At 40.9% G+C, this 14,912-nt stretch overlaps 1 protein-coding gene across 2 annotated transcripts in view; it reads left to right on the forward strand.

Annotated features, from left to right (window-relative positions):
• The window catches only part of SLC11A2 (solute carrier family 11 member 2), a gene marked incomplete at both ends in the record, with an annotated part of 45,360 nt that overhangs the window by 11,960 nt on the left and 18,488 nt on the right, over positions 1-14,912 (forward strand). For both annotated transcript variants that reach the window (XM_080706429.1, XM_080706430.1), the window contains 9 exons: positions 4,815-4,886; positions 6,801-6,949; positions 7,379-7,504; positions 8,917-9,036; positions 9,874-9,980; positions 10,699-10,769; positions 10,858-10,925; positions 13,603-13,758; positions 14,440-14,598. In XM_080706429.1, coding sequence (XP_080562555.1) covers positions 4,815-4,886; positions 6,801-6,949; positions 7,379-7,504; positions 8,917-9,036; positions 9,874-9,980; positions 10,699-10,769; positions 10,858-10,925; positions 13,603-13,758; positions 14,440-14,598 — 1,028 coding nt within the window. The remainder of the gene's footprint in view (positions 1-4,814; positions 4,887-6,800; positions 6,950-7,378; positions 7,505-8,916; positions 9,037-9,873; positions 9,981-10,698; positions 10,770-10,857; positions 10,926-13,602; positions 13,759-14,439; positions 14,599-14,912) is intronic.

The raw sequence follows: 14,912 nt of genomic DNA on the forward strand, positions 1-14,912 counted from the left end.
TTGGTATTTTTATCCTGTAAAAGAACCTTAAAATTTTGATAAGGCGCTGGATGCGGTGGCACATGCTTGTAATCCTAGCATTTGGGAGGCTGATACAGAAGGATCATGGTTCTCAGCCAGCCTCAGCTGCTTAGGCCCTTTGCAACTCAGTGAGACCCTGTTTAATATAAAGAATAAAAAATAGGGTTGGGGGTGTAGCTTGGAAGAATGTCCCTAGGTTCCATCCCCAGTAAGGCAAAAAAATTTTTTTGTTAAGGAATGGGATGAAATAGTCATATTACATTGAAACTTGAGTGCTCCCCTTTTTTCTATTAATTGCTCTATCTCCCCACTCTTTTTTTTTTTTTTTTTTTTTTGGTAGGAACTAGGGATTGAACCCAGGAGTGCTCTTCCCCTGAGCCATGCTCTGAGCCCTATTTATTTATTTATATTTGGTACTGAGCATTGAACCAAGAGCATTCTACCTCCAAGCTACCCCCTCCCCTCGTCCTTTTTGTTTTGAAGTAGGGTCTCCACTAAGTTGCTGAGGCTGGGCTCAAACCTGAGATCCTCCTGTCTCCATCTCCCAAGTACTGGGATTACAGGCATGTGCCACATGCCTGGCTTATTTTTTCTTTTTAAACAGGGTGTTAAATTCCTAAGAGTCCCTCATTAAATTGCCGAGGCTGACCCTAACTTTAATGGTCTTGCCTCAGCCTTCCAAGTTGCTGGGATTATGACTGTGAGCCACTATATCCACTATCTAAACAGGCCACTCGATTGCTGTTTGTAGGAAATACATTGGGCTTTAGAGAAGGTGACACTTACTGGTTGGGGATACACTAGAATATCTACGGAATATTAATTATATTTATGAAAATATTGCTGGGTTGATTTGAGTCATTTGTGTCCTAACTCTGAATCTTTTCCTCAATGTAGTAAAACAACTGGAACAAGCTGTGGTGCAGTCCTGGGGAGCAAAACTTGCGAATATTAGCTTTTACTGCTTCCACAGGCATCACAAATCCACATGGAGACATAAATACTGTGCAGCACAGTAAACATAACTGAGCCTTTCTATTCTCAGTCCTATTTTTGTTCTATAGATACTGCAAACAATTGAGTTTATAGTTTGTTAACTAAAAGCTGTGATGAGAAAATTGGAATCTAGAATCCATCTTCTCTTGAAATAATACATTCTTGAAATTCATAGGTGGCCAGACTTTTTGTGTTCTATTAGCTACATATGTACTTGACACAAGAGTGTTTACTTAGAATGCCACTAATAATTATTTAAAATTGTATCCTTAAATATTTCTACCTAAAATCACTTGCAGATTATAGGTTTAAGGGAAAATACACTAGTACCTCAGCTGCTGTTTTGTTTTGGTACTAGGGATTGAACCCAGAAGCTTTACCACTGAAAAATGTTCCCAGCTCTTTTTATTTTATTTATTTATTTATTTATTTATTTATTTATTTATTTATTTGAGATAGGCTCTCACTAAGTTGCCCAAACTGTCTTTGAACTTGTGATCCTACTGCTTTAGCCCCCCACCCCCTCAGTTGCTGGGATTCCAGCTATGTGCCTTACCAGACCAATTGTTTGCCTTTTTTTCACCCTACTGTAACAGGATTAAACCTAGGGGGATTCTACCTCCAAGCTACACCCCCAAGCCTATTTTTTTATTCTTTATTTTAAAACAGGATCTCACTAAGTTGCAGAGGGCCTCACTAAGTAGCTGAGGCTGGCCACAAACCTGCAATCCTCCTGTCTCAGTCTCCCCAGTACTGGATTACAAGTATGCACCACCACTCCCTGATTGCCTTTTTTTTTTTTTTTTGCTGTATTGGGGTTTAAACCCTGGGACAATCTACCTCTGAGCTACACCCCCAACCCTACATTTTTTTTTTTTTTAATTCTTTATTTTGAAACAAGGTTTTGCTGGGCATGGTAGAGCATGCTTGTAATCCCAGCCTTTGGGAGGCTGGAACTGGAGTATCACAGTTCGCAGATAGCCTCAGCTACTTAGTGAGGCACTTTGCAACTCAGTGAGACCCTGTTTCAAAATACAGAATTTTAAAAAAGGGCTGGGGGTGTAGCTTGGAGGTAGAATGTCCTTGGGTTCCATCCCCAGTACCCCCCCCCCAAAAAAAAAAAAAAAGGAAGGAGGTCTCATTAAGTTGTGGAGGGCCTCACTAAGTAGCTGAGGCTGGCTGTGAACCTGTGATCCTCTTATCTCAGCCTCTCTAGTATTGGGATTACAGGCATGCACCATCATGCCCAGCTGGCTTACATTTTGAATATAACCTTTAAAAGACTGTTTCAGATAAACATTTTCCTCAAATGTATTAAACATTTCTGTGCTTTAAACATAGTGTCAGCTAATAACAGTCCAATCTAATAATTTCTGGGTATTACTATACTTGTAAGAATGTCCTCAGAACTGACTGAAGTATAAAGGAGGGTTCTTTGTCTCATACCGAATGGCCCAGAGCTAATTATGTGCTTATTGAGTTTTTCTGCCAAGTGTGCCTTTTCCTGTAAGAGCCATAGTTCCAGATCTGATTTGCACTTTCTGATTGTCGGTTAAAATAACCTGATATCCTAGTTTATTATAATTACATATAAAACAGGCTGGGCATGGTGGCTCACACCTGTTATCCTAGTACTTAGGAGGCTGAGCAAGAGGATCACAAATTCACAGCCACCTTCTGTAACGTAATAGGGACCTGTTTCAAAATAAAAAAATAAAATATGGCTCCACATGTGGCTGGAGGTAGAATGGGGGTGCCAAGGCACTATGCCAGGATTGTGATCCAAGGGAGATTATAAGTATCATTTAGGTGAGGGCTGTTATTACTGGCTGAAAGAGGGACTGGACTTAGTTGATGTTGCTAGGTCTGTTGCTTTTTAGTCAGTTGGTGGTTAAAATCTGAGGGGAGAGACATGACCTATTGTCTGTGGTATTTTTTTTTTTGGTGGTACTGGGGTTCCTGGAAGCCCTTCTACCTCCAGGCTACACTCCCAGACCCATTTTTACATCTTTTTTTATTTGGAAACAGGGTCTCTTAAGCCAGCGCCACTGGCTTCAAACCTGCGCGATCCTCCTTGTCTCTGCCTCCCAAGCACAGGGATTACAAGCGCCACCACGCCTGGCTCCCAGACCTATTCTTTCTTTCTATCTTTCTATCTATCTATCTATCTATCTATCTATCTAATTTTTTTTTTTTTTTTGGTGGTACTGGGGGTGGAACCCAGAGGCTTTCTACCTCCAGGCTACACTCCCAGACCTAGTTTATATTTTATTTGGAAACAGGGTCTCACTAAGTTGCTGAGAGCCTCACTAAGTAGCTGAGGCTGGCTTTGAACCTGTGCGATCCTCCTGTCTCAGCCTCCCAAGCACGGGGATTACAAGCGTGCGCCACCACGCCCGGCTTGTCTGTGGTAATCTAATGCTTGGCATCAGCAACTATAGAGAGGGAAAATAATATTTCCAAATTTGCAGGTAGCAGTATGTTTTGTACCCCAAAAAACAGAGGAAGCCTAAAAACCCCTTTTAGGTCTGGGTGCTGATATTCTATAAAATAGGTACAGAATCAATTGGTTGAAAGATGACCCAAAAAAGAAAATGAGGAATGTTTAGATAGGAGAAACACTTGGGACATGAGTGGGAAAAGCCTGTGTTTTCAGCAGTGAAAGATGGCTTAGGGGATGTTTAATCAGTTTCTTAGTAAAATAATTACTGCTTGGATTTAACAGGGGAGGTAATCAGTAAATGTTGTCTTGTCTTCCCCCACTTTTTTGTGGTACTGGGGGTGGAACCCAAGGCCTATTTTTTTATTCTTTATTTTGAAACAGGGTCTCACTGAGTTGCAAAGGGCCTAAGTAGCTGAAGCTGTCCACCAACTGCCATCCTTTTGTCTCAGCCTCCCAAATGCTGGGATTACAAGTGTGTGCCACCACACCCAGCTTGTCTTTCCCTTTCTAAATTTGGAGTGAACTGAGATGTAGATTCCATTGTAAATAGATCAGAATTCTAAAAATCCGCCTTATTGGTGAGGCTGATGAGAGAATGTGCTGTGGTCTGTAGCCTAATGCATATGCTGGTATCTTTTCTCCTCACAGTTAAACTTCCCCCTAAGGATGCCGGGCATCTGGGATACCCTGAGCCCATCCCCACAGATGCTGCAGCACCTGGAAGTGCTTGTGTCCTGCAGATTGGGCCTAGTCGTGCTAGTGCTCTTTTTGAAATCTTAGGAGTGGCTGGACCTTTTTTTTTCATTTTTTTCTTCCAGTTGTAAGAGGGTGGGAGAATGAAACTGGAACATTATAGCTGAAGTCTTTGCTCAGAAAAATTGGAGGCTGTGAAATATAGTGGACTTCCACTACCAATGTTAGCAGTACTCCCCCCAGATTGAATCATGAGCTGAAATTATTAGGTAGAACAAAATAGATATATGTCCTTAAAGACTGGGAGAGATTAATCCTGTTTTAGACATTTGGGGTAATTTGGAGGCTAAATCAGAAACTGGGTAATTGCCTCTCTGGAGGTGCTTATTAAAAAAGATCTGCTTATATCACTAACATGCCTTTTGCTTCTATTTGGTTTTGAAGTCTTGCCCACTAAAACATCATAAAGATTTTTCTATATTTGTTAAAAATCTCTTAATCATATTCTGAAAACTATAATTACTTTCAAGGTTATCTAATTCAGTAGAAGAATGCCCTTTCACACAGTGAAGGTTCAGTCATACAGAATTAACAAAATGCTGATTCTGCACTTGGTAGTTTAATTTTTATAATTCTTCTATCTTCCTTTTCTTCTTTCCAGAGTCCTATTCTAAGAACTCGGGAACTCAGGTATCCACCATGGTATTGGGTCCTGAACGGAAGATGCCAGATGGTAACTTTTACAGCTTTGTGTTATTATCTAATTTTTATTTAGAATTAGACTTAGGTCAGTAGCAGAAATTTACCTTATTTTCCCTCTTGTCATCTGTTCTAACAGTGCTCTTCATAGTGAAATCTAGTGACTTGGGCTTTAAATGAAAATGGATTTATAACCAGAGACCTGCCTTATATCTTATTTCCAGTTCAGAGTTGAGCCACATTTAGCTACTCAGTAGAAGTAATGTTTTCAAGGACAGGACTATTCCCAGGCTTGGCTGCTAGCAATACTTTCTGATGTTCCAGATATATATGGAGCAGTAAAATACAGGGTGAGTCTCTGTGTTGTTATTAAGCTTCAGTGCTTTGACTAATCCTTCTTAAACCTTAGCTTCCCCTTTTGGATTTCTATTCATTTTTTAATAAATATTCTCATCAACTCAGGGCCACTGAATTAAAATGATATAGATAAGCTCTCCACAGACACATAACTCTTGTTTTTTTATAGTTGGAGGCTATAAAGATTTATTCGAAATATAGAGAATGAGGCTTTGTGGTTTATCATGGCCACTTGAAGCCTGCAGCAAACTGGAGTTTATATATTTCTGATGGGTTAAGCCAGCCTTAGCCCAGACATTCCCACTCTCTGCATTTAAGATTAACTGTAGAGCTGGACTTGGTGGCATACTCCTGTAATCTCACTACTTGAGAGGCTGAAACAGTAGGATCAAAAGTTCAAGGCCAGCCTGAGCAACTTAATGAGACCCTGTTTCAAAATAAACAATAAAAAATAGGGCTGAGGGTATAGTATAGAGGTAGAGTTCCCCTGGGTTCAATCCCTGGTACTACCAAAAAAAGAGAAAAAAAGAGATTAACTGTAAAATGCAGATCTCAGGTAAATACTGATATCGGGCTGAATATCGTGAGGGTGCTGTGATCACAGGGCACCTGTGACCAGCAGCTTTTCACTACAGATGATGCGCAGTGTTCCTGCTGCCAAGTTTCCCTGCAGTGTCAGGTTTTAGCCTGAGCCATGAGTTTGCAACTTGTGCATTTTTTCAGAAGGCTGACAGGTGTAATGTCCAACGGTGATTTTTTGAGTACTCCTACCAAACGGTCATGTTGGGGGAGATGTTCCAGTAGACTAACCTACATCTTTTCTTTTAAAAGTTAGGATTTTAGGTTACCAGTCTGGTCTGGGAGTGCTGTATTTTGAGTTTTATATGTCAGTGTTTTTAGAGGAAGAGGAAATGAACCTAAGATTACTGAGTAGTAGAAATGTGGAGTACTGGCCGCGTGTAGTTGTGCAGTTATAATCCTAGTACTTGGTAGGCTGAGACAGGAGTATCACAAGTTCAAGGACAGCCTTAGTAAGTGGTAAGGCACTCATCAATCCAATGAGACCCTGTTTCAAAATAAAGAATAAAAAATGTGGCTGGGGGTTTAGCTCAGAGGCAGAATGTTCCTGGGTTCAACTCCCAGTACCAGAAAAAAAAATGTAGAGTAGTATATCATTGTGAGATTAGTGTTAAAACTGTTCTAGTGCAGAGTGACTGGAGAGAGAGAGAGGAAGTGGAATTTATACAGAGCAGGCTTTTTAGTACTTGCATTTTTTACTATGTGAAAATATTACCTAGTCAAAAATAAAGTTATTTAGAAATATAAAAAGTATTAAATTATAAAGTATTAAATGATACTGAGCTAGATTACATTAGTCTCTTGTACATTTTAGGTATTAAAATTTTTAATTTTAGGTGCTAAGGATGTAGTTTAGCCATAGAGCACTTGCCTAGCATGTACTAGGCTCTGGGATAGATCTCTAGTACCACAAAAATGGGGGGAGGGTGATTGGGTTTCAGTATTGCTGACGATGAGTTGTTAGTATGTTTTTTTCATTTTTATTACTCTCATTTCAAATATCTTAATTCAGATGGTGCTTCTGAAGATCATGGGGACTCTGCGAGTCTTGGTAACATCAACTGTGCCTATAGCAGCTCCTCACTTCCACAGTCCACCGGGCAGTCGGAGGAGCCCTTCGCCACCTACTTTAATGAGAAGATTGCCATTCCTGAGGAGGAGGTTAGTGGCAGGTCCTTGAGGTAAAACACTGTTGCTGAGGGAAAGCTTGTGAGTGAAAGATCTGCTTGATGGCTGCAGCTCCATAGCGGCCGGTGAGGCGGCACACCTGTAATCTCAGTCCTGGGAGGCTGAGACAGGCAGGCCCAAGGTTCAAGTCTAGCTCTTTCTAACTTAGTGAGACCGTGTTCAAAATAAGAAAGGGCGGGGAGTGTAGCCCAGTGGTAAAATGACCCTGGGTTCAATCCCTGGTAGAAAAAGAGGGAGTGAAGGAGAGAAAAGGAGGAAGACAACTTAGACCTATGTAAAATTCAGCCTAATCCTTTGTTCTTATGAAGCTAATGTTGCTGCTTCATCTGTGATAAAATAGACAAATTAGACCAGTATTTTGGAGGTGACGCTCAGTTTGATCTCTTTTTCTTTCTTGCACAGTATTCTTGTTTTAGCTTTCGTAAACTCTGGGCATTCACGGGACCAGGCTTTCTTATGAGCATTGCCTATCTGGATCCAGGAAACATTGAATCTGATTTGCAGTCTGGAGCAGTGGCTGGATTTAAGGTGAACATCTTGTCCTCCCTCTTCCACATTAACCAAGTTTAGTACACTCTCACATCCCTTCCTCTACCCTGCTTATAGAATAGCCTGAGGGCTGCGTGCAGATGCAGTTCACTCTTAAACAACTTGTATGCAGATCCACTTCTATGTGGATTCTCTTTTTGGAGATTTTTAACACTTTGAAAAAAACTCATAGATGAGCTACATAACCTAGAAATATTAAGAAAATATTAAGTATGTCATGAATGTATAAAATATATGTAGATAATAATGTTTTACCATTACTACTATGAAATATATTCAAATTTATTATAAAAAATTAAATTTATCAGAACTTATGCACACAAGTAGTTCATGCAAGATACCATAGTTGGGAGAAATATAAGCAAATACATAAAATTAGTTATAGCATATACTGCAATAATTTCATTACCACCTCCTGTTGCTGTCACTGTGAGCTCATGTTACAAGTCTCCGTTTATGCTATGTGGTGGGGCGTGTCGTGTACACCTGTAGTCCTGGTACTTGGGAAGCTGAGATGGGAGGATCTTAGGTTTGAGATCAGCCTTGGCAACTTAGTGAAATCCCTGTTTCAAAATAAAAAGGGCTAGAGGTGTGCCTCAGAGATGCTTGTAATCCCAGTACTTGGAAGGCTGAGATGGGAAGATCACAGGTTCGCGGCCAGCCTCAGCTACTTAGTGAGGCTTTCCACAACTTACTTAGTGAGACCCTGTTTCAAAGTAAAGGATTAAAAAAAAAAAAATAGGGCTGGGAATGTAGCTCAGAGGTGGAATGCCCCTGGGTTCCATCCCTGGTACCACCAAAAAAAAAAAAAAAAAAACTACATACAAAAAACCATGCCATGTAATATAATGCTAATCATCTTCATGTAAGCAGTTCATATCTCTAGAAAATTGCATATTATAGCAAAAAGTGATTTGTTTCAATTATAAATTTTTCACCATATATAATATATAAAATATGTGTTAATTGACTGTATGTCAGTTAGGCTTCCAAGCAACAGCAGGCTATTACTAGTTAAGTTTTGGGAGAATCAAAGGAATATGTGGATTTTCAACTACATAGCGGGTTGATTCCCCCAACCCCTCCATACTGTTCCGGGGTCAACTGTTCTTCATCGGCAGTGATGCTTATGTGAGAAGTACTTCCTATCTGGTCTTTTATTTTATCCACATAGTTTCCATGAACTAAGAATAAATTGCAGTGAGAGAAACTGAGGCTCAGGAAGGAACAAGGTACTTAGCAGGTCATGTGTAGGATCTGATATACAACTCAGGTCACTTGATCCCTGATCTGAGCATTTTCCTGCATGTCGTATTTACGATTTACACTGCCAAATAATGAAACATAAAAGCCTCGTTGTCTAATGAGTGTTGTGGGGGTTGTGTTCCTAGTTGCTCTGGGTCCTTCTGTTGGCCACCATCGTGGGGCTGTTGCTCCAGCGTCTTGCAGCTAGACTGGGAGTGGTCACTGGGCTGCATCTTGCTGAAGTCTGTCACCGTCAGTATCCCAAGGTGAGGCGATCCTGTTTGTTTCTCACCATATAGGAATCTGTGTGTCTGGCAGTCTGTGCTGGTCCCTGTATACTGAAACACTGGAGGACATGGGTAGGAGCCAGTGGTCCTAAAGCCTGGGAATACCAAGGGACATTTCTTGCTCCTTTTGCTGCCAAGTCACATATTTCCCCTCCTTCCATATTTAAGATTCACTTTTCACTTTTCCTCAGATTTCCTTGGAAAAACTGATGAAATGTTTACCATGCACTCGATGCATCTACCAGTGCTCAGCCATGCGGGTGCGGGGGGTGCTCTTCCTCTAAACACCGTCTTGCTTCATCAGTCTGCATTATATATATTATGATGAAATCCAAATACTGGGATTACAAGGATGCACTCCTTGCTTTTGTTGCATGTATTATTATTGTTGTTGTCAATTATTATTTTAAAAATGACCCCCACCCCTTTTCATATTGGTGTACCTTGTTTCAGCTGCGGTCAGAATAGGTGTTTTCTTCTGTAGTCATTTGCTTTTTTCTCATAATCCCTATTTGACCATATTGACATACTTATTCTCCCCTAAAGCTTTTAGAGTTGTTTTTAGGGAAGACGTTAAGGGGGGAAATTAGTGAATGGAAATTGTATTCCCCTCTTGACTGGGAAGGAAGGAGGAAAAGAAATAAGGTCAGTTGGCACCCTGACCTTAGTTTAAAGGCTTCACCATGTGGATGCACTTTCCTTCTCTATCTGGGGCCACAGTGAGTGATGTGCTGAATCTGTACCAAATTTCAAACTTCAAACTGTAGAGAAATGAACAATCTTGAAATGAATCATCATTAACTCTCTGCCTTGTAGGTCCCACGAATCATCCTGTGGCTAATGGTAGAGTTAGCTATCATTGGCTCAGATATGCAGGAAGTCATTGGCTCATCCATTGCCATCAATCTCCTGTCTGCTGGAAGGTGAGGGTTTTCTCCTAAAAAGTTACTAGTGTTTTGCTCAATTTCAAAGCAAAGGTGAAATAAGGCCGGGCGTGGTGGCGCACACTTGTAATCCCCGCGCTTGGGAGGCTGAGACAGGAGGATCGCTCAGGTTCAAAGCCAGCCTCAGCTACTTAGTGAGGCTCTCAGCAACTTAGTGAGACCCTGTTTCCAAATAAAATAGAAAAATGGGTCTGGGAATATAGCCCGGAGGTAGAAAGCCTCTGGGTTCCACCCCCAGTACCACCAAACAAACAAACAAACAAACTAAAGGTGAAATAAAAACCCAACTCTTTCAAGTTTGAAGATTAAACTCAAGTATTAATTCTTCTGTGACATCCTCTGGAACTACCTTTTTCTCTCCCAGCAGATGTAATCCATGTCTTTAATTCCAGTGGTGGGTTATACATATTCCTGTTATAGAGTGGCATTTTTGTATCGCAGTTATTTTTATGTTAGTTTATCCCATGAAGGTATTAAGCTCCTTCCACATTTGTGTCTTAAAGTAAGTAGCCTCTTAACCAGAGCTTGAGTGAATAGACTTAAGTTAGTGCTGTGATCTTCAATTACCCAAGATTGGCTCCCTGCCATTGTCCCTCCTCCCCAACATCCTAGCTTCTCCAAGTGCTCTGTATCAGTAGAGCTATTGTCTTAATATCCTTTTTTCTTTTCTGTCTTTTCTTTTAAATCTCTAACCTAGGATTCCCCTGTGGGGTGGAGTTCTCATCACCATCGCAGATACTTTTGTATTTCTCTTTTTGGACAAATATGGTAAGGAGGGTGGGGGAGAGGGTGGCTTTCCATCATGGCTGCTGGGAAGTTGGCCATCTGTGAGCTCACTGCTGCATTTCCTCTGTAGGCTTGCGGAAGCTTGAAGCATTTTTTGGCTTTCTCATCACTATTATGGCCCTCACATTTGGATATGAGGCAAGTGTTTTAGGCTATTCATGAACTTTTTAAAATAAAGTTTTGTTTTGTTTTTAGCATTTCACTGCAAAATATAGTAATATTACCTATGTGGTTTAATTGTATTGCATGTATCAACAAAAAGTCAGTTTATCCCTGGCTTAATTTTGAAGAAATATAGTCTGTAGCAAAGATATGTTTGCAGTAAAACCTACAGATTTCTAGATGAAAAATTATTAGCATCTCTAGAACTTTCCAAATTATACTCTCTGTGATCTCAAATTGGCCATCTTGATAGCAGGACAGCTTTGAGGAGGGCTAAGGAGGGAGTTGCATGGTTATTTGGGGCTGTAAACTTAGAGTGGTTCTATTTTGTCAGGGTTATTGGCTGCTAACTTAATGTTTCTGTTTTTGCTCATCTAAGTTTATATTAGTTTCAGCTTGAACTCTCACTGTACTCAAAGACATAATAAATTATAGGTGATAAACTAGGTATTTTTGGCTTTTGCCCCAATTTGCAGTTTATAGCACCTTTCTGTCTCTAGTTGTTATAAACTGGTTTGTGCTTACTAGCTGGGTAAACTTTAAAAACTATATCTAATCTATGAGTAGATTGTGTCCATTAACCCAAGGCTTCCAAGAATGCTGAGCCAGAGAAAAATATGTATGAGGAGTTTTTATAAATGAGTCTTTGACTCTGCACTGTGCCAGAAATAGGTGATTTATAGGTGAATGTTAGTGAGCAGAAGCATGTTAAGTGTGAATGATCAATAATTGAATATAGCCGGGTGTGGTGGCGCATGCTTATAATCCCCGCGCTTGGGGAGGCAGAGACAGGAGAATTGCACAGGTTCGAAGCCAGCCTCACTGGCTTAAGAGACCCAGTTTCCAAATGAAAATATAAAATAGGTCTGGGAGTGTAGCCCAGAGGTAGAAGGGTTTCCAGGAACCCAGTACCACCAAAAAAAAAAAAAGAATTGAATATATATTCTTGGATTTGCCTCATAGTAGAGTTACTGTGGAGCAAGTAACAGTAAGACCATTAGCAGTCATTTTATTTCTTTAGAACATAAATTATATTCTATACATATCTGTTTTGTACATCTAATTTATGATGTAAAATATCTATAGAGAACTTAGTCCTGAATTCTCTGACTCCCTGGTAGTAAGCCCCTTGTGTGGCTTGTGGGTTGTTTTTTATAGTTTATTTATTTTTGTTTTGTGCTGTAGATCAAACCTATGGCCTTGCAAAAACTAGACAAATACTCCACTGCTGAGTCTCATCTCACCTACTTTGTACATGTACGTCGGCACATGTGCAGGTGTTGGTGGGTATTGAACCCAAGGGCATTCTACCTCTGAGCTATATTCATCAGCCTTATTTGTTTGTTTATTTAATTGTGATACTGGGGATTGAACCCAGGAACACTCTATACCGCTGCTGAGCTACGCCCTCAGCCCTATGTATGTATGTATGTATGTATGTATGTATGTATTGGTGCTGGAGATTGAACCCAGGGACATTCTGCCTCCTAGCTACACTTCCAGCCCTTTTTTTTTTTTTTTTAATTCTTTATTTTTAAAACAGAGTCTCAAGTTGTAAAGGGCCTAAGTAGCTAAAGCTGGCTGCAAACCAAGGATCCTCCTGTTTCAGCCTCTCAAGTACTGGGATTACAAGCAGATGTCACCATTCCTGTCTCTATCTTTTTTTTATTTGGAAACAGAATCTTAGCTGGGCCTGGTGGCATACTCTTATAAGTCCCAGTACTTGGAAGGATGAGACAGAAGGATCGCAGGTTCGAGGACAGTCTTAGCAAGTAATGAGAGATTTTCATTAACCTAGCAAGACCCTATTTCAAAATAATAAAATCGGGCTGGGGTGTAGCTCAGAGGTAGAATGCCCCTGGGTTCAATTTCCAGTACCACACACACACCTAAAAAGATAAGATCTTGCGAAGTTGCCAAGGCTGGCCTTGAACCTGTAATCCTCCTGTTTTCGCCTCTTAGAGTACTGGGATTATAGGCATGCACCACCATGCTAACTTTTTTTTTTTTTAGTACTGGGGATTGAACCCAGGGACATTCTGCCTCTGAGCTACATCCCCAGGCCTAATTTTTATTTATTTATTTTTGAAACAGAATCTCACTAATTTTCCGAGGGCCTCACTAAGTAGCTGAGGTTGGCCATGAACCTGCAATCCTCCTGTATCAGTGTTCCAAGTACTGGGATTACAAGCATGCACCACCATGCCTGGCTTTATTTTTTATTTTGAAGCAGGTTCTAGCTATGTGGCTGAGCCTGACCTCAAGCTTGCAATCCTCCTATCTCAGCCTCTCAAGTCCTGGAATTACAGGAGTATATACTACACTTGCCTATGTTTTACTCTTAATTTTTGAAACAGGATCTCACCAGTTACTACGTGCTGACCTCAAGCCTCTCATCCTTTTGCCTCATCCTCTTAAGTACTGGGATTATAGGCATAGGCCACTGGGCCTGACTTGTTTTGTTTTTGAGGATCTCACTATGTTGCTCAAGTCTGCCTCTAAGTCCTGAGTTAGAGTAATTGTCCTGCCTCAGTCTCCCAAGTATCTGGGAACTTAGGCACCCTCCACTGTGACCAGCTGTTGCTTGTTTTTTATGAATTCTGTCTTGTCTCATGTTCCAGTAAAGACTAATAATTATTATGTTGGTATATAGTATATTACAGTGAAACCCAACCAGAGCCAGGTACTCAAGGGCATGTTTGTGCCATCTTGTTCTGGCTGTAGCACCCCACAGATTGAGCAAGCTGTGGGCATCGTGGGAGCTGTCATCATGCCACACAACATGTACCTGCATTCTGCCTTAGTCAAGGTGAGCAACCCTCATCTCACTGACCTTCTGCATAGTTCATGACTTCTTTTCATTTAATTGCATGGGACACAAACCTAGTTTTCATCTCCTGAACCCTGAAGGATAAGATAATGACCAAGGCTGGATATATATATAATCCTCATATGCTTGGACTGTGTTTTTATCACCAAAGTGGCCAGGGATTGCTGTCTCCATGTAGAAGCTAGGGCTGGGTTCTTCATAAAAGGTCTGAACATATACAAACCTCTTGTATTTAAATCTCCAAAGCCTGAGTGGCTTTGTGGAGATCAAGAGTAAAGGAGCCCAACTAAGTTTTAACAGTCTTATATAGTCATTTACTGGGAGACATCAGAGACCTTTCTAATTGTTGGTATTATACGTATACCCTTAGAACTGAATCGGCTTGTTTCTGTAGGTCAGTGGTCTTCCCAACCACAGCACCTGAGAGTTCAGTAGTCCTTTAGTCATTGGTCACTCTTCAGGGATTGTACATTGCTGTCAGAGGGTAGGAAATTCACGATTGCTTAGTGAAGTAGGATTTAGGTGAATGTTGGGTCACTCATATTTCATCTAGTCAGTTATTTGTCCTCTTAATCTCTTAGCTGACTCCAAAGTCCTGATATGTTACAGGGAAACTGGCCCCAGCTGGTCAAAATCTGACTGCTTCTGTTATCTTTCTAGTCTAGACAAATAAACCGGGCCAATAAGCAAGAAGTTCGAGAAGCCAATAAGTACTTTTTTATTGAGTCCTGCATTGCCCTCTTTGTCTCCTTCATCATTAATGTCTTTGTCGTCTCAGTCTTTGCGGAAGCCTTTTTTGAGAAAACCAACGAGCAGGTGGTGAGTAAACCTGGGTCATGGGTGGAATGGGGCAGGAAAATACAACTTGAAGCCTAAGGGAAAAAGATCTGTTGCCTCCATCCTGCTCCCCCATCCCCATCACTGTGCCCGAGTCAGAGTGTACAGTGTGGGGCTGACCACGCCGGACCCAACTGTCCCTGCTTTGGGCTGGGAAGAGAGCCAGTCTTAGACTCCAGAGTACCTCATGCTGTTGAGTGGGTGGCTTCACAGCTGTTTAGCTTTCATCATCTCTTTTGTTTCCTGCATATCAACCTCTGCCTGCTTACTTTCCAGTCTTGCTAGTGGAGTTAAGG

This window comes from Muscardinus avellanarius (assembly GCF_963383645.1).
Source record: "Muscardinus avellanarius genome assembly, chromosome: 11".
Taxonomy (NCBI): Eukaryota; Metazoa; Chordata; class Mammalia; order Rodentia; family Gliridae; genus Muscardinus; species Muscardinus avellanarius.